The following is a 27,398-nucleotide window of genomic DNA, read 5'->3' as shown; positions in this document are numbered from 1 at the left end:
TGTGTCAGGCCTCTGGCCAGTTGTCACAATGAATTGTTGAATAAGCTGAAGAAATAGAGAATATTCAACCAGAACATGGAGAACAGGTTTCCAAAGAAGTTGTCTAGATGTTAGACCAATTACCTAAGTCACATTGTGCATTGGATATCTTGTTGGCATTTCAAATCCAACATGTCTAACACAGAACTCCTTATCTTTGCCCCCAGATCCACGCTTCTTCTAAATTTCTCTATTTCTGTTGAGGACACTACATCATCCTTCTAATCACCCAGATCCACAACCCTGGTGTCATTCTTGACTTGTCACTCACCTTGCATATCCAGCCAGTTGCTAAATCTGGTTATTTCTTTTTTCATAACATTGCTCACATATATCCCCACCTCTCCACACAAATGCAGCCACCAACCTGGTTCAAGCTTTCATTATGTCTTACCTGGACTATTATACTCCTAATTAATCTCTCAGACTTAAGTCTCTCTCCACTCTCGTCTTTCCTTCACAGAGTTCCCCAAAACACAGATCTGACTGTTATTCTCCTACTCAGGAAACTCCAGGGACTCCCAGTTGCCTCTAGGAACCTATCTAGCACTTAGAGTCCTTTACAACATGCCTTAACCACCTTATCCTGGCCCATTATGGCCTTTGGAGTTGCTGGTCTTGAAAATAAGGAGCAGTCAGCTCTGGAGCAGATAGTCAGGAAAAGAACAAGTTTTTCATAAGTTTAAGAAGTTGGGAAAAAGAGTCTGAGAGGAAGAGATCTAGAAAGACAAGGAATATGGTTCATAATAGAGCAGGGTTCCAATGAGTACAATGTAAGGAGGTGGGAGGAGTAGATGATAGATGCTAGTGATGGGGAAGGCTGTATATCAGGTATGAGAGCAAGTGGAGATATAACAGAGGAAAGGAATTCAGCAGACAATGAATGTGAATCACAGGGAATAAGAGAACAGCAGGTGTGAGAGTTTTCTAGCCTTAGGCCTAGATAAGTACCGATTTATTGAGACCCCTCCCACCCTCCTCAGTTCTGTGATGATGAAGAAACCAATCTTTGAGAGTGGGGATAAAGGGCATTGGCATGCAAGTGTTCTTTCTCTAGGCACAGGGGAACTGGAGGGAGAGAGGTGGCAAGGCTAGGAATCTGGGTCAGGAAGTACCTGGTGATGGGGCCCTGTTGAGCTCATGGGCAGTTTTGACCAACTTTGTGGTTTTTTCCAAAAATGATGGGGTTGAAGCATGGCCAGAAATATCCCACAAATGGAGAATTTACTCACTTCTGGATAGAGGCAGTTCTGGGCAGATGGTAAGAACAGTGGAAAGGTAAGCACTGCTGAATCTCCATCAGAGCCCGTAACCCAAAGAGAAGAACTAAAATCTTAGCAAGGCCTCCCTGCCAAACCCCCCTGCTGTGATCAGGTACCTTTTGTCACACCCATCTGTATAATTCCACAGAGTGTTCTTATCCCAAAAAGCTACAGAAAGATGAAGGTGAACAACTTTTCCTGAATCTAGGGAGAAGACAGTTCTCCCTTCCCCTGTCTCCTGTATGCATACACTCTCTCTCTCTCTCTCTCTCTCTCTCACTCTCTCACTCACATACACTCCTACCCCCATATCCATGTAGTCCTTTCCCTACCCTTTTTCTCTCCTCTTCTTCCCTTTCTTCCCCTTCCTCTCAGCCCCTCATGTCACTATATAATCAGAGCTAAAGTGACCTCAGGGGTAAATGGTAAGTAATGAATGTGAGAATTAGTTGCTAGGGCAGCTTTAGTTTCATAACTGTAAATCTCGACAACTCTGTAGGAACCAAACACCCAGTGCAAACTAATCTGATTTGGATCTTTGGTGGCATTAGCCATATTGTAGAGATCATTGACAAGGGGCTAAAAAAAATTAAACATCTCATATAAGAAAGGATAAAATTGAAATAACAACTAAAATGCCCTTATCCTTAAGCAGGGGAAATATACCCCTCCTCCTAATTGAGCTCCAAGTCCTTGATCACAGCCAGAATAACCCAGAAGGCTAAAGCAGAAGGGGAAACATTGTTCACTTTCCTTGCCTAGACCCCAGTGCACCTCAGTCATAGCATCTTAGCATTAGAAGGGACTTGAGAGTTCATGTAATCCAATTTCCCACCAAACACATAAGAATTTCGTTCAAATCCTCTCCAACCAAATGGATATTGAGCCATTGAGTACTTACTTTAGCAATGGAGAGTTCACCACCTCCCAAGTCAATGCATTCCATTTTGGGACAGGGAGCTATTTAGAAGTTATTATATTAACCTGAAATTCTGCTTCTTTGTAATTTCCACCTGCTGGTTCCAATTTGTCCTCTGAAATTATGCAAAATAAGCCTAATCTTTCTTCTTCTACATAATGGCCCTTCAAATAATTGAAGATGACTATCATGCCCTACCCTAAGTCCTCTGTTTTCCAATTCTAAACTTCCCTAGTTCTTCAACCACTCCTCATGATATGATTTCTAAGACACTTCACTACTTTAGTGATCATCCTCTGGACTCACTCCAGTTTGTTAATAATAGTGCCCAAAACTGAGCACAACCTTGCAAATGTGTTCTCATCAGCACAGAATACATTGGACTATTATTGTTTTGGGCATAGTTAATACTATATACTTCTATTGGCTTTTTTGGCAGCCATATCACACTATGAGCTTTAAGACCACTACAGTTATATCTTTCCACATCAATAAACATCAAGTCAAGTTCTTCCCACCTCCTCTATCCTCACCCCCATAATTGATTTTTTTAAACTAAGAATGGAACTTTCCACTTATCCCTATAATTCCATCTTATTTACTGGATACCCATTAATTGGGGAATGGCTAAACAAATTCTGGTTTCTGAATATATAGAATACTATTATGCCATAAGGGCACAAAAGATAAAAGGGGTGGTCTAAGCGAAACCGAGGAAGATTTGTATGAACTGATACAGAGTGAAGTGAGTAGAACCAAGAGAACACTATATACAATAACAATAACATTGGAAAGAAACAACTTTGAAAGACTTAGGAACTCTGACTAATGCAGTGACCAACCAATATTCCAGAGGACCCATGAGAATAACATGCTACCTACCTCCTGATAGAGAGATGATAGACTCAAGGTGCAGAAATAAATAAATGTGTGTGAGTATGTGTACACATGCGCACATATACACACATATATACATAAACATTTTTTATTTTTTTATTTTTATTTTTTGCAGGGGGGAAGTCAGGGCAATTGGGGTTAAGTGACTTGCCCAAGGTCACACAGCTAGTAAATGTGTCAAGTGCCTGATGCTGGATTTGAACTCAGGTCCTCCTGACTCCAAGGCTGGTACTCTACTCACTGCGCCACCTAGCTGCCCCTACATACACATTTTTAACATGATCCGTGTGAGAATTTTGTTTTATTTGACTGTTCATATTTGTTACAAGGGTTTTGTTTTTCTTTGTCTTTTTTCCAGTGAGGTGTGGGGGAGATGAGGAGAAGAAAATGTTATTTGAAAAAAAATATTTTTTAAAACTTCATCTTTTTTTATGAAATCTCATCTTGAAGGCAGCATCACATAGTAGATAGAGCCAACCTCATAGCCAAGAACCCCTGGATCCAAGTCCTGATTCTGACACGTTTTGGCTATCTGATACTGCACAAGGCCCTTAGCCTCTCAAGCCTCCAAGCAATTTTCTTACACTTAGCGGCAGAGAAGGTGCCAAACTGTTTCTTCAAAGAGCGTTCCCTAAACCGGTGAAATTACAAGACCCCTTCGTAGCTCCTGAATTTCATTTTGAAAGGCCGTGTGGTAAAATAGGAAGAATGCTGGGCTTGGAAGCAGGAGAGACCTAGGTTTGGATCCCACCTTTGATACTTGAGCATGACCGAAAATGAGTCTCTTCTCTTAGCCCCAGTGTCCTCATCAGTAAAATGAGGATAATTTATTTACCTCACAGAGTTGTTCTTAGGAGCAAATAAGATAATGTATGTAAAAGTCTGTGTAATTCTCAAAAGTACTATATAAATTTCAGCCATTATTATATTGCTGGTTTGGGCCTTTTCCTCTATCCTGTAGAGATCTCGATCTCTCCCCCCCCCCCCTCTCTCTCTCTCCCCCCCGCCCCCCCCCCTTTTGTACGAGTGTAGATAGTGGAAACAATTCAAGGAAATAGGCACACGTAGAGATGGGAAATAGAGCCTCCCATTGTCAAAGAACATTCATAGAATATAGCGCAGAAGGGACAGACACCAGACACTCCTCTCTTCTTTGTGTATGGGAAAATGAAGGTCCCGGGAGCGTCCAAGGCATAAGTAGCAAAGCGAACATTGGTGCTGGGTTCAAGTCTGTGGTTCTTTTATGATATTGTGCTGTTGGTGCTCGAACGTTTCTGAAACTCTTCTTAGAAAATGCACCACCCCTCAAACCTGAGGCACATTCTGTTCATTCTCCTTAGAAGGGACAAAACCCTGGCAGAAAATAAGCACCCAACAAATGCTGTTGAATGTGGTTTTAATTTTTGGAAAGATCCCCCAGTAATTCAGCACAAATGCTGATAAAGTAGGCGGTGCTGTCTTGGGTCAAAAGGGAACCTGATCTTTAACGCGACAAGTCGAACTTTCTTAATAAACTGAGTCTTTGGTTATATGTATATCCACAGAATGGAAATGTTGGGTTCCTGGGCACACCCGGGTTGTGCCAGTCACATTACTTGCAGCGCTGGCATTCTTTATTCTGTGGGGTCGAATCACTAAACACCCAAGCTATACCCTTGGGCCCCTTATTTTATGGCTCTAACCTTTCAGTCTATATTCAGTGTAACTTAGGTTAGAGCAAAACAAGACTGTTATTCAGGTAAGTATGAGCATTTTTACAACATGAAAAATTTACAATTGTGTGAAAAGCCTGTCCTTATTCCAGTGATATTAACAATAATTATACTTTATAGAGGGTGCTGTCACACATTTTACATGTCACTGCAGAATCATCTTGGCTCACTCAAAAAGCACCACCCCCAGCCACCAGCACCACTACTGCTCCCAAACATGTCCTGACTTAGTTTGCCATTGGTTGGGTTTCCCTACCTAGTATCTTGGTGTCAAAGAGTGAGTCATAAGTGGCACTTAATGGCCAGGTGCTAGCTACATTTCCTGACTACAGAAGAAAACTGATCAGGGAGCAAGTAGGGCTTAAAAACACAAACAAAAAGGAAAAAATGCAGAAGCCCTAAAACTTAAAGAAGTAGATAGCACTGGCATTTCCTGGGGTATACAAATGTAGTTATCTGGGCCTTCTTTCTTGGGTGGTTCTTCGTTCCAAAGTTAGCCTGGGTCAAATGCTAGATCAGGATTAGCAAGAGTACTTTGGGGTTCTTAGCCTCTTCTAGAACCCACTTCCCAAACCTTAGCTCTGGATGTAGGACTTCGGCTTAATATCAGGAGTACCTTCCCATATAAGCCCCAAAGATTATTGCCCTGGACTTCAGGCTGTCCAGTATTAACCTGTTAGCCACCTGCTTCAGAAGTCCACTGGTGTTGAAGTGTGCCAGATACAGAACTGGAGAACTTCAGCATAACTACCACCTGGTATGGGGTAGCCATAAGCAGAAGAAATTCACAAAATACCATTTCTCCTACTATTAATAGGAATTGTCTGTTATTACTTATTTTCCTCTGAAGTTGTCCCGTTGCTAACATGACTTGATGCTGTTCAGGTTGCTCACCCTAAAACCTCCCCTGTAGCTCTTCCTTTGCTTCCTACGAGATGTTCACTGTTTGAGGCATTGCCTTTCGGAACTCTTCTTTTAGTGACTCTCTTTTGGCCTCTCTTTGCTTCTCTCTTACGAGACCACTCTCCTGTGAAGATCCTATCCCAGAAGCATCAGCCTGGGTCTTACTCTATGCCTCTGTCTACTGAGTTGGAACTAGAGTACTCACACATCAATAAGCATGGAGATGTCACAAGCCTGAAATTTATCAGAACTTCTCATTCTCAGAGGAGTCTGCTGTGGCTGTTCGACATCTCAGAAACACTGTTGTCAAATATTATGGGAACCACATTTTCCAAGTTTGACCCATCTGATATAATTCCTGACTTCAGACCAAATCCACCCAACAGTTTGGAATTATGTTTGACAACTGTCCTCACCACTGGAAGTCCTTGCTGGTCTTTGCAGTTGTGTTTTTTATAGAGGAAGACTGGAATGGTTTTCATCCTCTAGAGAAATGCTGCTTCCAGCTGCCTCCAGACTTGACTGGACACATGTGGACCAGATACATTCACCACGAGAAAAATGTTCCTTCCACGTCCAGCCAAGAGTCTGAATTGTCATTGGTCATAGGAGCAAGAAGGAGAGCAAATGTAGCTCTTTAAATAGCTTAGCTCCTTAAAGAGAGCAGCTTAGAAGTCCACTTTAGGACTCATCAGCAACAGAGCATTCTCAGACATTCAAGCTGTTGAACATCATTTACCCATGACATATCAACCTAATTTCCTTTTTACTATAAGGTTATTAGACACGTAGATCAGGGTAATGCTGTAGATATAGTTTACCCAGATTTTCATCCAGGTATTTGACTGTATCTTATTTTTTTGTGAAAACAAAATGAGAGATATGAGCTAGGTGATCATAAAGGCAGAGGCAGAGTTAGTCAAATGGCAGGATTTAATAAGTTATTAATGTTTCCATGACAACTTGGAAGGTCTCTAGAAGAGTGCCCCAAGGATCTTTTTTTTACAAATGACCTTGACAGAGGCAGAAATGACAGGCTTATCAAACATGGGGATGGTACAAAGCTAAAAGTGATAGCTAACATGTTGGCTGACAAAATCAGGATGCAAAAATCTCAAGAGGCCAGGAAGGTGAACCAAGTCTTATAAAGTATAATAAGTTTAAATATAGTCTTAACCTTGGTTTTTAAAAATTAATTTTTACAAGCAGACGATGGAGTGAGATGTGGCTAGATAGCAATTGGGGGTGGGAAGCAGAGGGAGGGGTGTACAAACCTTAGTTGTACTTGAAGCTCAAGAAGACTTAGCAGTAGGACATGGTAGCCAAAAAAATCTCCTGATGAGAGGAGTGAGAACATTTCATAGTTTACGAATGACTTTTCTCACAACTCTGAGATAGGCACCTCCAGTTTTATTGTCCCCGTTTTACAGGTGAGGAAGCTGAGTCCCAGAGAGGTCAAGCATGAATTAGTGGCTAGATATACCCCTTCAGCCGTAATCTCCTGATTTCCACTCCAATGGCTCTCTTAGACTCTGGCTGAGCCTTCTAGGAGCAGGGAAGAGAGAATTTCAGGAAATGATAGAAAGTTTTGGCTTCCTCTTTTCAAGAAGGAATTGGGGGAAACAAAAGCCACATTTATCTCCCCATCTCATTCCTTTCTTTCTCTTGTTCTCTGTCTTCTCTACTCCCACCCCCAAATATCTATATCTCTATATATATCCATATCTCACACTGTAGTCCCAGAGGAGAATCCTGTCATGAAGCAGCCCCTGCATTGTTGAATAAGCTGTAGCCAGGGGCCAATTTGTGTCTCATTTCCTCATGGGACTAAGAGCTCTTCCCGAGCCCTGAGTTGAAATGCCATCTCCACAGGTCCTTTTCTCTCTGAATAGCTGACTTTTCAGCCGAAAGGGAATTGGGGCAGCTGGAGGCCATTATTGATGAGCTGATAGTGATCCAGCCTGGCATGTTGATCGATGGTAGAATCTTTTGCTTCCACTTACTCGTGCCTGAATGGCACATCATCAATAGGAGCAAGTTAGAGAAGACGAAGGCAACACAGTCCCTTAGTAACCAGCTGTTACCTTCAGCTGCTCAACCGCCAGCAGTGGGTTAAAGAGAAAACCTCTCCTGAACCACTAGATTGGCCCTGACTAAGATGAATGTCTAATTCACTTGCAGCATTCTTACTGCTGCCAGTAATAAAAAGCTTGCTTCCCATATTCACCCCACTGCCGATGTTTCTCTTAAATTAAATATCAGGAGGACATATAATAGCACGATTCCACACCAAGCCAATATTATCAGATTGATGTCAGCAGTGATAATAGGAGAAGGATAAGTTGATGAGATTTCATTTATTAAATAAAGTAAGGGGAGTATACAGAGAGAGAAGATTTGGTAACTCTCTCAGTGTCGAAATGCAATGAACTCTCTCCAGCTAGGCAGGTACCTTGGGGGATAGCAGCAAGAAAAATGCCTCTTCTGTTTTGTTTAAAAAGACCTTTCCCTTTTAAAAACAGTCATAATTTTAAAAGCTGGATTTAGTGTCTTTGGTACAAAGGAGAACCAGAAATCCCAGAGGTGTCAGGTAAGGCTCCTTCCTTTTGGTCAAGTCAAGACAGATCTGAGGTTCTTTTCTCGTTGCTGAGACAGCCATTACCAATAAGATCATTTAGTCCTTTCTCTGGTTGGAGACATTTTATTTCCCTTGGTCCTCCTGCCTTGACCATCAGTTTGGCTTCTTGTTCTTGGCTTTGAAGGTGCTGCAGCTATCATTTTCTTTCCCCCATGGTCTTCCCACTTCTTCTTCTCTGTGCTGCCATGTTCCCTCACCTCTGTACTTGCTCCCTCACACCCTTCTTCCCTTACTTTCTCCCTCTTGGAGACACCATCCTTCCCTTTTAATATCAGTGTTCTTTCCAGTCTATCACTCTCAAAAGACAGTAGGCAAGAAGCACTGCACTCTAAACTCGGTGGCTAGGAGGAAAGTTATTTCACCCCTAAGTCTCTTTCCTCATCTAGGGATCATACTGTTCCTCACCTAGAATCACGATTGTCATTCAGAAAGCACTTTATGTAATGCTATAGAAATAAGAGCCTTTTTTTTTTCACTCCTGAGCTCCCTGGTGCTGATCCTCTTCCTCATTTCTCCTGTCCACAATATCCCAGACAGTTGTCCTTTCCTCTGTTAAAAACTCACATTTTACAGCATTCTAAGATTTACAAAGCACTTTCCTCACAGATAATGTGAAAAGTATCCCTATTTTACAGATGAGGAAACTGAGACACACAAGTTAAATAATTTACACAAGGTTACACAACTTGTGTCAGAGCTGAGATTTTACCTCAGGTCTTCTTCCCTTTTTCCAGCATAAAACAGAGCCCCACTACTCAACCTAGGAGAAGCTTTTCTTCTTCCTATCACCCCATCCTATTTTCTAGCCCAGCCTTGGTCCAGGTTTGGGGAGGTAGAGGTAGAAGGAGGAGACTTTTTTAAGTACATCCTTAGTTGTTTCCTCTTCTGTTTTAGTTTTGAGTTTGTGGGTCTTTGAGTAGAGACTTCCCCAGGCCCAAGTGACCCAAGAAGCAGTTTTCAATTTGTCCTATTAATAACCAAGTAGTACTTTCAGGAAGACCACCCAAATTACTGTGCCTCCTATACTCTTAATTACCACTTTCCCAATCCTCTTACATTAGAGGAAAGAGACTGTAGTCCTTGTTTGGAACAAAAGTGACTAATTAAAATTCAGTCACTGTATTGGCTCAAACGTTACCAACTCGAGTGGTGAATCAGTAGCAGATATAGACAATGTTCTTGTCTGCCTACCTGGTGATTGTCTGGTACTTCATACTGATTTATCTTTGAACTCTCAAAGGAGAAGGGAGAGAAGGTGGCTGCTGAGTTGGAAACTTCCTTTTCCCTTTGAGAGGAGGCCCACTTGGGCCTTCCAGGATGGGTCTGGGGGCTGCCCTGTCTCTTGACCCAAGAGGAGGTAGCTGTTCCCTATCTTAGGTAGCTCTTCCAGTAAGGCAGCTGCTGCTCTAGCTGCAGTTTCAGGAGCTTGCCAGCAAACTGCAAAGATGAAAGGGCCAGCTAGTCACAAGCTGATTTGCCCTTTGTCCCAGAAAAGAACAAAGCTAAACCAAGTACCTGGGATGTTTATCTTCATCTATATTTTTCAGTCTACAACCTGCTAAGGTTCACTTCACAGTATCCCTATCATCAGGAACACCAACTACTCCTGTTTCAAGAATATCAAATGCTCTAATCCAAGTTTCTCCCAAAGTGCAGTACAGGGCTAGTTAAGGCTGCTGTGATGAGCGCCGAAGGGTTAGGTGACGGCTTTATCATTTTCTAGCAGTTCTCAGCCTCAGGCTAGTTTGCTGTATAACAGGGATCCACGAAACCTGACTGGGCACCATCTGACTTTGTACCAACTGCTCTTCGTCAACTGTGGGATATCCCTGTGTCCCTCTAAATCCCAGGTTCATCCTCGGACAGAGCCGTGCCTGGGCTGTGCTTCTAGAATGCTGAGTCTGGGGAATTCATCTTAATCCAGAGCTGCTACAGGGCAAGCCTTATAGGATTTAGACCTGGCAGGGAAGCAACACGATGAAAAGAGCACTGGTTTGAGCAAGACTCTAGTTTTAAATTTTGGCTATGCTATTTATTACTTGTGTGGCTTTGGGCAAGTCATTTCCCCCTCTAAGCCCCAGTTTCCTTTTCTGCAAAATGAAGTTTGTACCAGATTTATCTTTGAGGATTCTTCCATCCCTAAATCCCCCTAGCCTACCTTTCTGTTTTGTTTTGTTAGGGCATTTGGGGTTAAGTGACTTGCCCAAGGTCACACAGCTAGTGTGTCAAGTGTCTGAGTCCGGATTTGAACTCAGGTCCTCCTGACTCCAGGGCCAGTATTCTACTCACTGCGCCACCTAGCTGCCCCCTCTAGCCTACCTTTCTGACCAGATGTTCCTTTATAGTTAGAATTTTGTAATACTTGCCCATCCTGCTCTAAAGCTTAGCACTTTCAATCATAGGCAGTACATTAGGAGTGACTGAAGGACCAAGTTTAAAGATTAGTCAAAACACCTGCTAGATAACATATACTTGTTGCTCCCCTTCAGCCATATTGCTAGTGAGTGGGTGGATTCCATCATGCTACGCTCTGGAGTTTTCCCAGAGTCAATCCTTTCTCACTCAGTGGGCCATCCTTTCTGTGATTAGAGTGGACATGAGTTCTAGATTGGGACCATCCGGGACTTGGTGGCCAGGCTTTAACCTATCTCTCTCTGACTCCTGGGCCTGAATGACTTGTTCATATCCATCTTTTCCAATTTTGACCTATTCCCCTAGGAGGAGACATTTGATTTATCATAATGCCAGGAATGTATGTTAGCCTTTCAAAACTAAAGTGTGGATCATTTCAGCATCACTTGGAAGGCATATAGTTACAGGATTTTCCAAAGATGATAGAGCAGGCAGAATCTGTGACAAGAATTCGGGTATTTTGGGAGATGTTTTGAACAAAAGGAGTAAGTCAGCAAGCATTTATTAAGTGCCAACTATGTGTCAGGCACTGTGCTAAGTGATGGGGATACAAAGAAAAGCAAAAGACAGTCCCTACAGTTGAAGAACTCATAGTCTATCGGGGGAAACAGCATGTAAACTATATTCAAATAAATATATGAAGTAAATTGGAGATAATCTCAAAGGAAAAGCACTAAGATTAAGGAAGATTGAGAAAGGCTCCTTATACATAACGAGACTTTAGCTTTTAAAAGGAAGTCAGGGAGGACAGAAAACAGAGATGCAGAGAGAGAGAGTTCCAGGGTTAGGGGTACAGTCAATGAAAACGCCAGCAGTCTGAAGATGGAATGTCTTGTTCAAGGAACAGCATGGAGGCCAGTGTCACTAGATCACTGAGTATGTGAGGGAGAGTAAGGTATGTGAACGATGGAAAGGTAGGAAGGAGCAAGGTTGGCAAGGGTTTTAAAAGCCAGATCAGAGAGTTTTATATCTGATCCTTAAGGCAATAGGGAGACACTGGAATTGATTGAGTAAGGGGTAAACGTGGTCAGATTTGGATTTTAGGAAGATCAGTTTCATAGGAACCAGCTAATACCTGAGTAATAGAAAGGAATGGAATGGAAAAAAGAGTAAGGGAAGCAGGGTACAGAGAAATGTAGAGATGTTCTGTAGTGGAATAGAATGGCACTCTCAGAATCTGCCCATCTGGCTAGTTTGGTAGTGGTGTTCAGTTGTGTGTGACTCTTTGTGACCCCATGGACCGTGTTGTCCGTGGGGTTTTCTGTCTGAAGGAAATGATCTGCCATTTGTTTCTCCAGTGGATTAAGGCAAACAGAGGTCATGGTCACCCAGCTAGTAAATGTCTGAGGCCAACTTTTAACTGAGATCTTCCTGACTCCAGGCCTGGTGCTGCACCCACTACACCACCCAGCTGCCTTCTAGTGGCTAGTTTAGCAGAGTGGTTTCATTTTAGCAGCCTAATCCTGGTCACCTCAGCCCAGCCCTACCTGTCCAGATCCTGACAAGTCAATTGAATTCTATCGCAGCAGGAGAATGTAAGAAGCTTCGTCTCTAATGTAGCCATTCCCTCAGTTTTTATGTCTTTCATGTATTGTATCTGCATCTGTGGTTCTGACTACTTACCTATATTTCACCCCCTGTTCTGTCTTAACACCTGGTCCAGCTTCTGTATGATCTCTACCCTGTGACTGCGGGCCAGGCTTTAAGCTACTTCTCCTTTTTGGCTTGGCATGGCCTAGTCATATAACTTGTTCCTAGCCATCTTTTCCACCTTCGCATTTCTCCTCCCATTTCTGGTTTACAGCTCAGGAAGTGGGGCTTAGCATCCGTTTTATCAACTGATGATAAAGGGGGATAAAAATAATTTGGTTCTGAACACAGGAACACTGACAGGTAGCTTTACCATGGAATCAGTGCTTATAAGAAAGGGAAAAGGAATTTTGGAAGTGACAGAGCAGGCAACTGGAAATCCAAGCAGGGCAGTAGAATTGAAGCATTTCTTCCTAGTACTAGACTGCCAGCTACTCCCTATTTACATAGTTGGGAAACGAGAACTAGTTACCTTCTTGTGTAGGTGAGCCACACTGGGTTAGAACATGGTACTAAGGAAGTCATGTGTTCGTTCCAAAGAAAACCTCTGTCCAATGGCCACGTAACATCCGTAACCCTGGCCAGCCCTGCCACAAATACAGGCTGTTAGTCACTGGACAAGAATGTGAATAACTAAGCACAAACCATCACTCCTACAAGAAGAACAACTCAAGGTACTCATCTCCTGATTATGGTTCCTTATATATCAACCCAAACAGTACCTCAGGCCAGAAAAATATCTGTATTCTCTAATGTGGACTGATTTACATTTTCATCTTCAGTTTGGTATCTCAGGAAACAAAAACCCAGAACTAAGATAGGAAAAGAGGACCTTTTTTAAGTTTATAGATTTTTAAGAAGTTTTAAAGAATTATGCTCATCTGGGGAAAACTATTATAAACCATAATGTTTTCATTTTAAGTAGTGCAGTATGAGAGACTTTAGGGCCAAGTGTGAGTATTGAACTAAACACTGTTGCCATACACGTAACCCTTTGGTGAAAGATGCTGGCAACAATACCTTATCAATGAGCTTGCCTGAAATCTTTCTACTTTCCCTTCTACCTTTATTTCTTACTTTTGTAGGGAAGTTGAGTTTTGACCTCTCAGACCAGAAATCCCAAAATGTAATCATCAGGTGTTAACAGAATAGCAAACTAACTGTAATCCTTTTATCATGCGTGAACACTTTTCTCTAATGAAATTAAAGGGAGCAGTCTCATTGGATGAGCAAAAAATTAGACATGCCTCTACAGGCCTTTAGACAGGTTCAAGAAAGGGCAGGATTGGGATCACTTTGTGGAAGGAGAGCCCCTGAAGGAGAAGAGGAGGAAATTTCTGTCCCCTGTGCCATCATTCTTCTAGTATCAGATTGCCCAGAGGGAGACAATCCATCCAGCCACTCAAGAATTTGTCAGTTCAAGAGAGCTTGGTGTCCAGTTGAGAAAGCAAAAGCACAGAGAAACAGGGATGGAGAGGCAGGAGCCCCTTGGAGGGGGAAGCAGCTTCAGAAATCAACAGCCTTGAAGAGAGCCAGGAAGGGGATAGGAACAAACCCCGAGAACCAAGCTGAACCCCTGCCTCCCTAGCAAAGACACTGCACCCAAGGGGAACTGTGTGAAGACTATGAAGAGAGAAGGGACGTCTAGCCTCAGCATTACCGATGGCTATGAATTGCTTTTGCCACAAGAATATGCTTTTACATGTGTTCCTCATTATCATTGTACTCTGAAGTTTGAATCCACCCTTGCTATGGACACTAAGTGTATTTGAGAGAGTATAACCTAGGTTTGGCGAAGGGGATATGTTGTAGCTACTGTTTTTACTATGACATCTTAATAAATGCCTTTGCTAGGGGGCTAGTTTTGTCTACTGGCTGACTGTTAATGGATAGCACCACCAGTAGGGCTTGTGAGTGTTAGGAATACAAGTCCACAGGAGTATTCCTTGGACTCAAAAAATAGTAGCTACTCCCTGGGGACGAAATCCTAAAGTACCTATTGGGAGTGGTCCACAGGGACTGCTATACTTTGCTTCATCCAATATTGTCTGTACAAAATATTATTCTAGCCATCATGGATAACAAGATCAAAAATAGCACAAACGATTTGCCTCTGAGGAATTTACAATATAATAATAGGTAATGGGAATGCAGGTAAGTAAGATGTGAGGGATCACAGTAATAAAAGTGAGGAAAGAGAACTAGACACAGAGTAATAAAAGAAATATAAAGGAGGTCACTTTCAAGTGGGCAGAAGAAAGAAGACTTTGTGGAGAAGGGTGGTGGTACTTCTTCTATGGAAACTCCTCTCCGAGGTTGGATTCTCATAAAAATTTCACTCTGTACCATTACGTTTTCTGTTGTGTGTTTTTAAATTAAGTGAGTTTGTTGCTAATTCAAAGCTACAGCTTCATTTATTTTAAGAACTTAAAACTCCTCATTGAGTTGATTAGGAGACTATTAAGACTTCAGCAAATACCTTTTTCGGAATCATAAGTTATTGATATCCCTTGAAAAATAATTTGAGCCACTAATAGTTCTTGAGTTTAAAATATACAAGTGCATATGCTCTGCTTTTTGCATAGATAAAGATACTGAATCTACACATAGACCATAAAGTAAAAATTGTGATTATCTGTCTAAATAATTGGAATTCTTTTGCTTCAGTTATCTGTAATTTCATGCAGAAATGTAAACTATGATTTTATGTCTTGTTATTCAGCATTCTTCCAGCTGTTACTTTATTTTTCCCTGGTACATAGGACCAGAGAACTTAGGTTTTCAGCTGAGCCTTCAAGAATGGATGGAAATTAATTTGGTAGAGATGAAAGAATGACATTAAGGACCCACTCCTTAAAATCAGTTCAACAAATCACAGTCAGTCCTTTGCTTCCCTTTCAGAATATCCTCTGCCTCTCAGCTCTAATCTTCATCACTGGTAACATCTTTTAAGCAGACCATGTGGATTCCCCCATCTTGGGTCTCCAGGTGCATCTGGAAGACCCTTCTTGGTGTCTTTACCTCCTAAATCTATTTAGGTCCCTTGAGAGCTTAATGCATGGCGGGTAGAAAAACTTTTCTTCAGGCCTACCATTTGAGAAACTTGACTTCAGAATGGATCCAGGACTTATTCCAGCCTTTGGAGAGATTGCAACAGCATGGATGGATTTGTTTGTATTCTTGAAAAGAAGCTGTTAGCAGGACTTGAATGTCTCTAAAAGCTTTGATTTGGCCAATGTGTTTTATAAAGCTGGACTGCAGAGCTTTAGGGCTGGGGGTGGGCTATGTTTGGACAGAACTCGGCTACTTTAATAAATGGTTTCATTCCTGGTGCAGTGCCGCCTTGCTATAAAGCTCTTCATTATGAAATCTGTGCTCTCAGCTTCTCTGCTCCATTCCAAGTCTTTTACAGGCAAAACGGCTACTAGGGGGTGGGAAAGAGGAGGAGGTTTAGACCAAATGACATTTACTTGGCATTTTGTCTCCTTCCCTCAGTCCTGATAAAGGCCAGAGGAAAAGCCTACTCTACCTCTGGACCCAACAGAGATACCTTTGTTTAGGGGATAGATTCCAACACATTCCAGTTTTTCCTGGAGCATCATCCAACAGGTAAACTAAATTGGGTCATTGCCAGCTAGATGATACTACAACTTAGAAATTTTAGGAAGACATTAATTAGCTGGAGAGTTATCCTAAGGAGTAAAAGATGGTGAAGAATTTTGAAATTGTAGATATTTGGATTAGGTGAAGAAAGTTGGACTGTTTAGTCTGGACAAGAGAAGCACATGGGGTAAATATAATAGCCATTTTCAGATATTTGAAGTACTTTCAAATTAACCCTTTTTCCTTTTTATTAAAAAAGATTGTTATGTATATTTATATGTATATATATCACCTACATTTCTCAATTTCTACCTCACAAGAATAGGAGCTAGACTCTGAATTTCATTTATTATGGGGTAGAAAAACTACCTCTAACAATACAGGTCTGTACCTTCACCGAAGCCTGTAGCCTAAGAAAGTCAGCAGGAGCATTGAGATTCAGTGATGACCTGTCCAGGGTGACAGAACTTCTTCTATCCTGACTTCAAGGCCAGCTTTCTAGCCATTGTGCATCTCTCTGTTCATGCTTCCACAGTCCCTTAATAAAAAATAAAAAAAGAGAGGGAAAAACTTCAGCAAAACCAACCAACACGTCAACCAGTTTTGACATTGTAGGCAGTATTTTGCATCCATAGCCCTCCACATCTGCAAAGAAAAGAGGGAGGTGTTTCTCTATATCTTTCCTTTGGCTCCAAACAAGATCATTATTTCTCAACACACAGTTTTTATTTTTTGTTGTTATTTTTCTTTCCATTTACATCATTTTAGTAACTATGTGTATTGATTTCCTTGTACTACTTCATTTTTCATCAGTTCATATAAGTCTTCCCATGCTTCCCTGTATTCGTCATATTCATCCTTTTTGTAGCACAGTAATAGTTGCATTACATTTATGTAACACAGCTTCCTTATAGCCATTCCCATAAGGATAGACTTTTTCTCTTGAACCCCAGAGAGCAGTGGGTAAGAGTTGCAGAGACAGATTTAGGTTTGATGTTAGGAAGAGCCTGATAACAGTCAAGCTCTCCAGGCTGCCTCAGGAGGCAAGTCTTCAGACAGAGACTGTTGGCCACCTAGTAGTGGGCATTCTTCTCTGGCAAGTGGTCTGTGAAGTGGAACCCACCATCTCCATTCTGGTTTTGGATGTGCATAATTGTTAAGGAGGTTTTGTTCTTAACAGCTATAGGGGCCAGACTGATTTTACTGATACAGAGAACTCCTAGATAAAGAAATTCCCTCCATCAGTGGGGGGGCGGGGCAGCACCTTCTGTACCATTCACTGTCCATAAGAGTTACTTAGGGCAGTGAGAATTCTAAGTGTCTGGCCCTGGGCACACAGCACAACCAGTGTGTGTCAGAGGCAGGACATGAAGCAGGCATTCTTGGCTCTTGGGCTGCCCTCTGCCCACCGCCGCCATATCGCCTTTTAGTTTTATATCGAGGTTAAAGCTGCCTCTTTACAACTTAGACCAATTGATCTTAATTCTGTCCTCTTGGGCCAAGCAGAACATTGAAAGCCATCTCTCTCACTCATGGCAGTCATCTATACGGCTGACTTGTAGATGTCTATCACATCCTACCCCTCCCAAACTTTCTCTAGGCTAAACTTCTCACTCCCTATTTTTCAGCCTCACACGGCATGGTCTTCAGTCCTTGTTGCCCAACTCTTCACATGGCCCATTCCACAAATGATTATTAAGCACCTACTATGTACCAGACACTATGCTAGGTCATTGGAGATACAAAAACAAACTAAGTAGTCAGTGCCCACAAGAAGTTTGCATTCTTCTGGGGGAAAGCAACATGTAACAATAATAATATAGCATAACACCTGCCATGTGCCAGGCACTGTGCTAAGCACTTTACAAATTATTATCTCATTTGATCATCACAACAGCCCTGGGAGGTGGGTGCTATTATTATCATTCCCTTTTTACAAATAAGGAAATTGAGACAAACAGATCAAATGGCTTGCCCAGGATCACACAAGCTAATAAGTGTCTGAGGTCATACTGAACTCAGGTCTTCCTGATTCCAGGCCTGGCACTCTGTCCACTGCACCACCTAGCTGTGCCCATTGTGTACAAAGGATTATCAATGTAGTGGATACATTTAGGAAAGCAATGTTCTTGATAAACTACAAGAAATGCCAAGAAATGTACACACAGTACTTCAGATTTGGTCTAACTTGGGCAAAGTACAGTGGAACCATCACCTTCCTGCTCTAAATCTTAGTTTTCAATGCATCCTAAAACTGTATCTGCTTTTTGGCAGCCAAGTTACACTGCTGACCCATACTGAATTTACAATATACTAAAACACCCAATTTTTCCCCATGAACTCCATCTTTTCTTTTCTATACTTATCCAGCTGATTGAACTCAGGTGTTGCAGTTTATCCCTCTATTTGCTTGTTTTTCCAGTGTCCTACTGTGTAGTTCATATTGGCCTAGTGACTTGATCCTTCACCTCTCAGTTTTCTAGACATGTCAAACTCAGTATGTCCAAAATAAAACTCATTATCTTCCTCCCCAAACACATTCCTCCTCCTCCAGACTTCCTGATTTCCACTGAGAGTGCCACCTAGGTTTTTTTTTCTTTTTAGTCTGTGTCTTCTTTCACAACATGACTAATATGGAAATATGTTTTGCATGATTGCACATATATAACCTGTATGCAATTGCTTACTGTCTCTGGGAGGGAGAGCTAAAGCAGGGAGGGAGGAAGTTTGGAACTCAAAATTTAAAAAAAATGTTAAACATTGACTTTACATGTAATTGAGTAAAAATAAAATACTATTTAAAAATAAATAAAAATTAGTAAGGTAAGAAAATAAAAAGAGAGTGCCACCTGGGTTCATAACCTTGGATTCATTCTAGATACTTTCCTTTCCCTCACCCGCTTATGTCTAAGTAGTTGGTAGGTGTTGTCAGTTCTACCTTCACAACATCTCTAGCATGAATCCCCTTTCCAGTCACACAGCTATCATCCTATTTCAATTCCTCTTCACCTCCATCAGAACAATTTCCATATACTCTTAATTGATCTTCCTTTTCCCATTCTGTTTTCTCTCCAGTCCCTCTTCCACATAGCACAAAGCTGTCCATGTCCCAGCACTGCTGAAGACTCTTTAGTGATTCTGTATTACTTCTCTGTTAAAATACAGATGCCTCACACTAGATCTAAAGCTGTGCACCATCCGGCTCCAGCCTGCCGTTAGTACTGATTTTTTATTTCCCTTCAAATAGTCTATATTCTAGCAAAACTGACCTCCCTACCCTTCCCCCAGTTCAACCTTTCATCTCCTGCCTCCATGCCTTGGCAAAGGCTATCCCTGAAATACATCCCTTCCTCACTTATTCCCTTCCTCATCATTCTCCTAGTTATTTGTGCTCTCCCCCTCCTCAAATAATCATGTTTTTATTTATCTCTTTGCATGTGGCATCCCTAATAGAATGTAAACTCCTTGAGGTAAGGCTTTTTTTTTCTTTGTATGCCTATCACCTAGAAGGATGCTTAAACATAGTAAGTGCTTGTGGGATTGAAATTAATTGAAGCAAAGTGAATCAAGGGCAGCTATTGTGGTTACTATTTCCATATTAATGTTGGGTTTCAACTCCCTAGTAACTATTTTTATTCTACCTTTTCTAATCCTAACCATACTGGTTGTCAGAGAAAACAAGCAAAGTAAGAGCTAAGCAAGTTACTCCATCTGATCAGTTACCGTTCTTCCATCCACCCCAAGCAGTGACGGTAACCTTCTTTTTAGTATCCTCCCCCACCCCATTTCACCTAAATAAACCCATTGGGTTACCTTTCCCTCCCCTCAGCAGCCTCAGCTCGTTCACTGTTCTTCTAGGACCACACCATACATTTGTAATTATCCTCCTTTACACCCCTGGCTTCTGACTTCTCTACATGGCTTTTTAAAATTTAATTGGCTGATGAGTTTCCTGTGTATTCACATCCCTGTCTTGAAACAATTCCTCTTTGTGGGTGAAGATTAGATCCAAAATAAATGATCCTTCATTGATTCCTCCACCTTTTGAAGGATAAAATTATCATTAAAGCAAACCAAGAAATTATCAAGAGGCATACTGCTATAAAGGTTAGAGAGGGGCCTCAAAATCATGAAGCCTTCAGCTCCAAGTCTCTAACACAAATAGGCCTTATGACCTCTGGACAATTGCTGGCCCTCTCAGGGCCCCACACAGCTCTTGAAGACTTTAAACTCTAGAGATGTTGGTCTGAATTGGAAGTTCCTTACCACCAGGAGCTCCCTACATGCTTAAAATCACAGGTCCAGCAAAAATAAGAAAGAAGGAGAAAAAGAGGAAAAGAGATGAGGAGAAGAATAGAAAAAAGAGAAATTATTAGCTGCTTCACCTGGGCAGAGGGAGAATCTAGTTGGTCATCAATACTATATCATACTTTTATGCAAGGCCACTGGGAGCGCCACAGAGTGTTGGCCCGGAGTTGGGTAAGCCTCCAACGCTTCTTAGCTGTGTGACCTTGGACAAGCCACTTAACCTCTGTTTCCCTCAGTTTTCTTATCTATAAGATGGGGGTAATAAGAGCATTTACATCTCAAGGTTGTTGTGAGGATCAAATGAAATAATATTTTTAAAGTACCTATCCTAGTACTGGCACGTAGTGGGCACTATATAGATGCAATCATTATCATCATTAGGACTGTGACTTATTTCCCAAACTCCTCGTCTTTTTCCTGCTTCTGACCCAGTGCCGTGGTGTATGTTGAAATGACAAAGATGACTGGGTTACTAAAGTGATCTTCCCACTGTACTTTTCCCCTCTGTTTTTCAGTCATCTGGTCATCAAGTAGAAGGCCATAGGGAAGGCACTGTGCTAGGCCATACAAAGACAAAAACAGTAAATATTCTGTTCCTTCAAGGAGCTTACATTCAGTTGTGTATACTGAGAAACTGTGTGGCCCAGTGGATAGGATGTACCTGGAGTCAGAGAACTCGAATTTAAATCCAGCCTCAGATATTTACTAGCAGTGTGACCCTGGGCAAGTCACTTAACCTCTGTCTGCCTCAGTTTCCTTATCTGTAAAGTGGGGGTAATAACAGCGCCTGCTGCCCAGGGCTGTTGTGAGGATAAAATGAGATAGTATTGCACTTTGCAATTTTAAAGGTCTTTAAAATAGTCATTGTTATTATTGTGCAGTGTGTACAAGATAAATATAAGGTAATTAGGGTAGGAGGCAGGCAGTAGTAACTAGGGAGGATCTGAAAGGGCTAATAGAAAAGACGGTGCATGAGCTGGTCTTGGAGCAAACAAGGGACTCCGAGTGTTAGGGGGAGGAGGGGGTAGATTCTAGCCATAGGGGATGGTCCGAGCAAGGCCTAAAAAGGTTGCCTGAATCTCCTCAAGAGTATGTATTAGTCTGAATATATCGTCTTCTGCTATCCACCCTTCCATTTGCCTGCCATATTCCTGTGAGCCTACAGTCTATGGGAGGGACAAAAGAGTATGGAACTAACGGAAAATACAAGACAGTTTAAGTTCAAATACTTTTAACATTTTTTTAATCCATACCTGTGATTCCTTGGTGTAGAAATTCCCTCTACTAGTATAGGAGCCACTCCACTGTTAAGAAGCTTGTAGTCTGAGAGTCGCCTTGGGTCACTGAGAGGTTAAGCCATTTGCCAGGTTCCTATGAGAAGTAGGTGTCCAAGGTAGGCCTTAAAGCCAAGTTATCTTGACTAGGAGGTTGGCCTATCCACGAGCCTACTGGGCTTTGAACACAGTATGCACTTCTAGTAAAATGCTCGTAGACCTGGGGCAGTGAGATGGCGCAGTGAGTAGAGCACCAGCCCTGGAGTCAGGATGACCTGAGTTCAAATGTGGCCTCAGACACTTGACACGCTTACCAGCTGTGTGACCTTGGGCAAGTCACTTAATGCCAATTGCCCTGCCTTCCCCCCTCAAAAAAAAGTGCTCATAGAACTGAATTCCCTACAATTACTTCAGTGGTGATGCAAAAATTGTCCCTGCAATCAAGAAGCCCACAGCCTAATAGAGTAGAAGGACACAACGTGTGTATGTGCCACAGAGAAGACTGCCTGATACAGTGTAGCATGTGTACAAACTGGAGGATGCTTCATAGAAGAGGGAGCATCCACTGAGCCTTCAAGAAACATAAGAAGCTCAGCAGGTAGGGGAGGTGGCGGAAGGGAGGGGTCCATGCCGATCATCCCAGTATAGAAGGGCAGTACTGAGTTAGAGAGATGGAATGAGTTTGGCATGTAGACAATGAGAGGGAAAAGAAGAGGTAAGATTAAGAAAGAAAGGTTTGAGCCAGATTTTGGAAGGTCTTCAGTATCACAATGAGGAATTTTTACTTCATTCTTTAAGCAGCGAGGAGCCATTGAATGGTTTGGAATGGAAGCATGATGTGATCAGAGTCACGCATTATGAAGGCCGCATGGGCAGTGCTATAAAGCACGTAAAAGAGTGAGGGAAGACTGGTATTCATAATAATAAAAATGATGATGGCTCTCATTTATATCATACTTTGGATCCCCACAATAGCCCTGTGAGATTAAGAAACGACAGCATGTTTGTCCTGTTTTATTGAAAATGACTCTAAGGCTTCAAGAGGTGGTCGTCTGCCCAAGTGAGGAGCGCTAGAACCAGAGCAAGCTCCAGGGCTCTTCCCACTCTACCACACTGCCCCCTGGCACACACATTCATTAAGAAAAAGTTAACGCAGGACCGAATGTCATCTACATTGTCAGCTGAGGTCTTGGATCAGACGTGTTTGCTTTTCTGTCTGTTTTTGCCACAAGGAATAATGGGGGAGGAGGGAAGACCAAGAGAAAAGGCATCAATAAAAAAATGTTTAAGGAGGAAAAATGCTCAGGTACCTTTCATAGCAACTGGGAATTCCATCATAGGCAGTATCTGAATGCCTCACCAAAGAACAGTTTGTTAAACAGTGTAGAGCGATACTTTGTTTGTAGGGATAGAGACTAGACCTGGAACTTCATTACTGTAGGAAACTTCTACCAATTTTGGTAGAGGTGACAGTCTCTGCCTTTGAGAATTGCCTAGAGCAGGTGCCAAACATGCAGCCCCCCAAAGGGCAGCCCAGAGCCAGGTTCCCATTTCATTGGGAAACATTTAACAAAAAGGATCAAAATACAGTAGGACATAGATAGTTAATAATGGTTTTGTAAGTCAAGATGTGACTTCCAGAGACCCTAATGTATCGTTTAGCGGTCCTGTTTCGATTTGAGTTTGACACCACTAGCCTTGATCACTAAGTGGCTGAGTAACTTTCCCAGGGACACACAGACCTAAATATAGGGCTTTTCCGAGCTCCAAGGCCAGGTATTTATCCACTATGCCAAATTGCCTTTCATTCTCCACTGTAGCATTATTAAATTGGTGGATTTGAAGTCTTGGATTGCCTCTGCAAAACTGACTCTAATGCTATAAATTAAAAAACCTTTCTGTTAAAAAAAAATTAAATGTTCAGCCCTTATTTGAGAAGTTGGAGAAGTGTGCAATTCGTTTTAGAAGGTCGCCACCAAAAATGGTTAAGTTTGGTGGTGGTTGTGGTGGTTGTGGTTGTTTTTAACTTTTGACATTCAAAACATAATCTTCAGTTATCAAAAAAAAAATCGTTGAATAGCTCATTGCCTGATGATATTTAATAAATGAGATGTGACTTTACACCAGAAGAGAACTCCAGCAGCAGACACTAATCAAGCCCAAGGTTATGTGGGAAGACCCCCACTAAGTGCGGATGCTGGTGAGGCTGGCACCATGACACAGCAATTCTCTGTCTTGATTCAGGGCCAGACCTAAGCACAATTTGGATGTCTCCTCCTTCCTCCTTCTTCAGGCCCTCACTGCTTTGCCTCCTGGGCCTCTGCTGGGTTTCAGTCTCTTTGCAGTTAGCAAGATGTTATCTAAAGATTAATTTTGCCCAAAGCAATGGTTTAATCTAAAGCTGGGGTGCATGAGCTTGGTTATTGTTTGTTTTTAAATATTTTCATAACTTGTTTTTTTTTGTAATCCTCTATTTTATGAATTTAAAAACTTGATTCTGAGAAGGGGACCATAGGCTTCCCCAGATTGCTGCCCAAGAGGTCCAGGATACAAAGAAAACTAGGAACCGCCTGAGAAGGCTTTTCCCTCCAAGCAATATTTGTATCTTAATAGAGTCCTTTGAATAAGTCCCTCTGCTGGTAAGCTTTCATTAGAAGGGGAGAGATTTGGGAGCAAAGGCTTGTCTATCACTCCCCTCACTCATACCAGTCTTTTCATAAGGCCAGCCTTAGGTCTCTGCACCCAAAAATAGGACACACAGGAATAATGCAGTAACCATCATTTCCAATTCTCTTTATATTGCTGTGGGAGACTAGTATTGATCATGACATTAATGAGATTTAAAGGTTTGGGAGTATCTCCCAGTTCCCCTCCTACTACCTTCATGGTTTGTATTTTCTCTCCCTTTCCTGCCATTGTGGTGATACCCACCGACTTGGTTCTGCATAAATGGACTTGGCTTCATTCCAAAAGAAGGAGAGAGAAGGAAAGGGAAAGGAGGGGGAAGCAGGGAGAGGAAGAGAGAGAGAAAGGAATTGAAAAAGTCACGCTCCTTTATCCAGCTATTTTGAGCAGACTGGTCTTATGTCAGCTCATTTGGGGAGAGATGTGGGGCTCTGAAAAGAAGGATGCACCATAAAGTCTTGCCTGTGTGTCACCATGCATTGTTTAGACTGGAGTCAACAGAGACCACTAGAGCCATTAAGACCTGATTGTTTCTTGATCTCTTCTCTAGACCTCGAAGGTGCGATCCCGTGTGCTCAGGCCTTCAGTCCCAGATACTTCGCTGCTACAGAGACAACCTTCGGGAGGTGCTTAAGTGCTCTGACCTGGTCAAGGCCTACCAACACTGCGTGAGCACCGCCCAGAAGGTACAGCCAGCTCCTTGCACTCCTTTCTTTCCCTTCTTATCAGACTGTCCTGCCACTCATTGCATGTAGTCCCATACTTTCCTTCTAGCTCTGCCCCTCCCTATCTCCTCATCATTTCTGCTGACAGTCCTGTCTCTTCTCTGCCCAGACCCTAATGAGAGGATCCCCAGCCTTTTTGTATAAGGAAGCCTCAAGATAAAGAGGAAGTTGGGCATACTATAAGAACATTGGATTTAGAGTCAAAAGACCTGGGTTCAAATCCCATCTCTGCTACTTGACTACTTATTTGACCTTGGCTAAGTCACTTCCCCTCTCTGAGCCTCATTTTTCCTCATCTATAAAATGGGGAGGTTGAACAAGATGGTCTCTGTGATCCCTTTAGGCTCTAAATCCTATGATTAAAATTATGTCTGTGACCATGGAAATTAGGAAAGGAAGCTGCTCCTGAAGAATCGTGTTATAAAGAGAGAGGAAATTAATGGAATGCTGATGGTGAAATTATGCTGGCCATTTCCAGCAATTTGGGGCTTAACCCCTGGCCACACCCTACAGAAAATGCCAAATCATTCCCCAACCACACACTCCCTTCCGCTAATCTGTGGGTTCTTCCATCTGGCCTGAAGTGCCATAAGGCCCCAAGGCTATAAAATGCCAGTGATCAGCAGCCTTCAGTCATCCTCCCCCTGCCACCCACCACCAGTATAGCCAATGGATTATTCAGGCTAGCTTTTCAAATAACCTTGGGTCCCAGGGACTCCCTTACAGTTTATCAGTATTTTGGACCTGGGAAGTGGGACATCGCCAGAGGCAATAAATAGCCCACTATGTAAGTGTTGAGTACTTGATCACAATCAAGAGATCAGAGATGCCTGCTAAGACCTCAGAGTATACCCTTAAAACAGAGTGAAAGCCTAGTCTTGGTGGGTCCTAGAGGGAAACACAAGGTCAGAGGATTGCCATGGATGGCCCATTCCTCTCCTCAGGTGTTCTGTATTAACTCTGTTCCTCTGCTACATCTAGGCCAGCAGAAGAGTAATTCAGCAAAGCCCAAACTCAGCAAGGAAAGCCAGCTCCTTCCTGCATCAGAGACATGGGGCCAGAAATGAAGCATAGGGCTAGGTGGGAAGAAGTTCTGGGCATCCTCTTAGAACAAGAAAGAGGTTCTCTACAGGGTCCTCATCAGAGGAAGAGAATGAGACTTATGACCAAGATTTTGGTTTCCATATGGATATTGGGTCCAATCAAGGCATTATTTTAACCCAGGGGTGGGGAACCTGCATGTAGCCATCTAGGTCCTCAAGGGCAGCCTTTTGACTGAGTCCAAATTTTACAGAACAAATCCTTTTATTAAGGGGATTTGTTCTGTGAAGTTTGGAGTCAGACAAAGGGCCGCACTTGAGGACCTAGAGGGCCACATGTGGCCTTGAGGCTGCAGGTTCCCCACCCCTGTTTTAACCTATATAGGCCTGACTTAAACACATTCCCTTTCTAGGTAACCAGAATACCTTCATTGCCTGAGCAGCAAATGAATTATGAAGGGATGAAATTTCTGTACCTTAGGCAGCCCCTTGTCATCTTTTCTGATACTTGCCCCTACTTAATATGCCACATTTTATTCAAAAGATTTTTCTCCTGCCAGATACCTTCTCTTTCTGTCTTATCAAACAGATTCCTATCTTGACTTTTTTTCTTCTCCCTGAAGGCCTACCACCCTCTGTCCTATCCCTTCCTGACTTTGTGTACACTTGTGCTCACCAAAGATCTTTGGCTTCCACTTGCTACCATAGACGAAAAGCTCTTAGAGTTAGTTTTTAAAAGAGAGGATTTTGATTCTTGCATCAGTGCATTGATGAAGGGTGAGGGCTCACTTCTCTTCCCCACAGATAAACCCATTTTCCAAAGCCATAGAGCCAGCTGCTTTGTGTGATTACATGTAGTAACCAAAGTCAGAGTAGTTCTCAGATGAAGCAAGTCATTCCACCTCAAGGTTCATATCAGTAACTGTCTCTCTCCAGCAGCCAAAAAGCTTCCCTCAAGCTCAGTTTTAGGTGAATGTTGAGAGACAGGTGCCTGGAATCTAGTCCCACACTATAGTTCAAAGGCTGTAGGAACCAAATTGAGATGGGTTTTGAGGGAGCTTGTGTATGTTAGGGCCCTCACAAAGGCCCCAGTTCAACTCACGCCCCTTGAATCTCTCCTACAGTGGAGCACTCCTCATGGAAATGTTGTGTACCACCTAGGCCAGGGAATGTACTTCATCCTAGCATTGACCTCTCATTGTTCATCTCCTTGGAAGAAGGGGATGGGTCCCTCATGGCACCATCAGTGACAGAACTTCTGAGGTTCCAGAGGAGGTGGGGAGTGGAGCACTCTGAGCCTCCAAAGGTAAAGAAGCTAGGGATGGAGAGAGGCTGTTTTCTCTCCTACTAAGGATGGAATCTGTTTGCTTAATTTTAAGTCTAACATGAAA

General features: G+C 42.4%; 1 protein-coding gene across 1 annotated transcript in view; it reads left to right on the top strand.

Moving 5' to 3' along the window:
- The window catches only part of CHCHD6 (coiled-coil-helix-coiled-coil-helix domain containing 6), a 319,284-nt gene that overhangs the window by 287,359 nt on the left and 4,527 nt on the right, over positions 1 to 27,398 (top strand). Inside the window, exon 7 of the mRNA XM_036738734.1 lies at positions 24,793 to 24,928. Within this exon, the coding sequence (XP_036594629.1) occupies positions 24,793 to 24,928 (136 nt within the window). The remainder of the gene's footprint in view (positions 1 to 24,792; positions 24,929 to 27,398) is intronic.

This window comes from Trichosurus vulpecula, chromosome 9, assembly GCF_011100635.1.
Source record: "Trichosurus vulpecula isolate mTriVul1 chromosome 9, mTriVul1.pri, whole genome shotgun sequence".
NCBI lineage: Eukaryota > Metazoa > Chordata > Mammalia > Diprotodontia > Phalangeridae > Trichosurus > Trichosurus vulpecula.
Note: the sequence above shows the minus strand (reverse complement) of the source record. Positions and strands in the feature narration are given on the sequence as shown.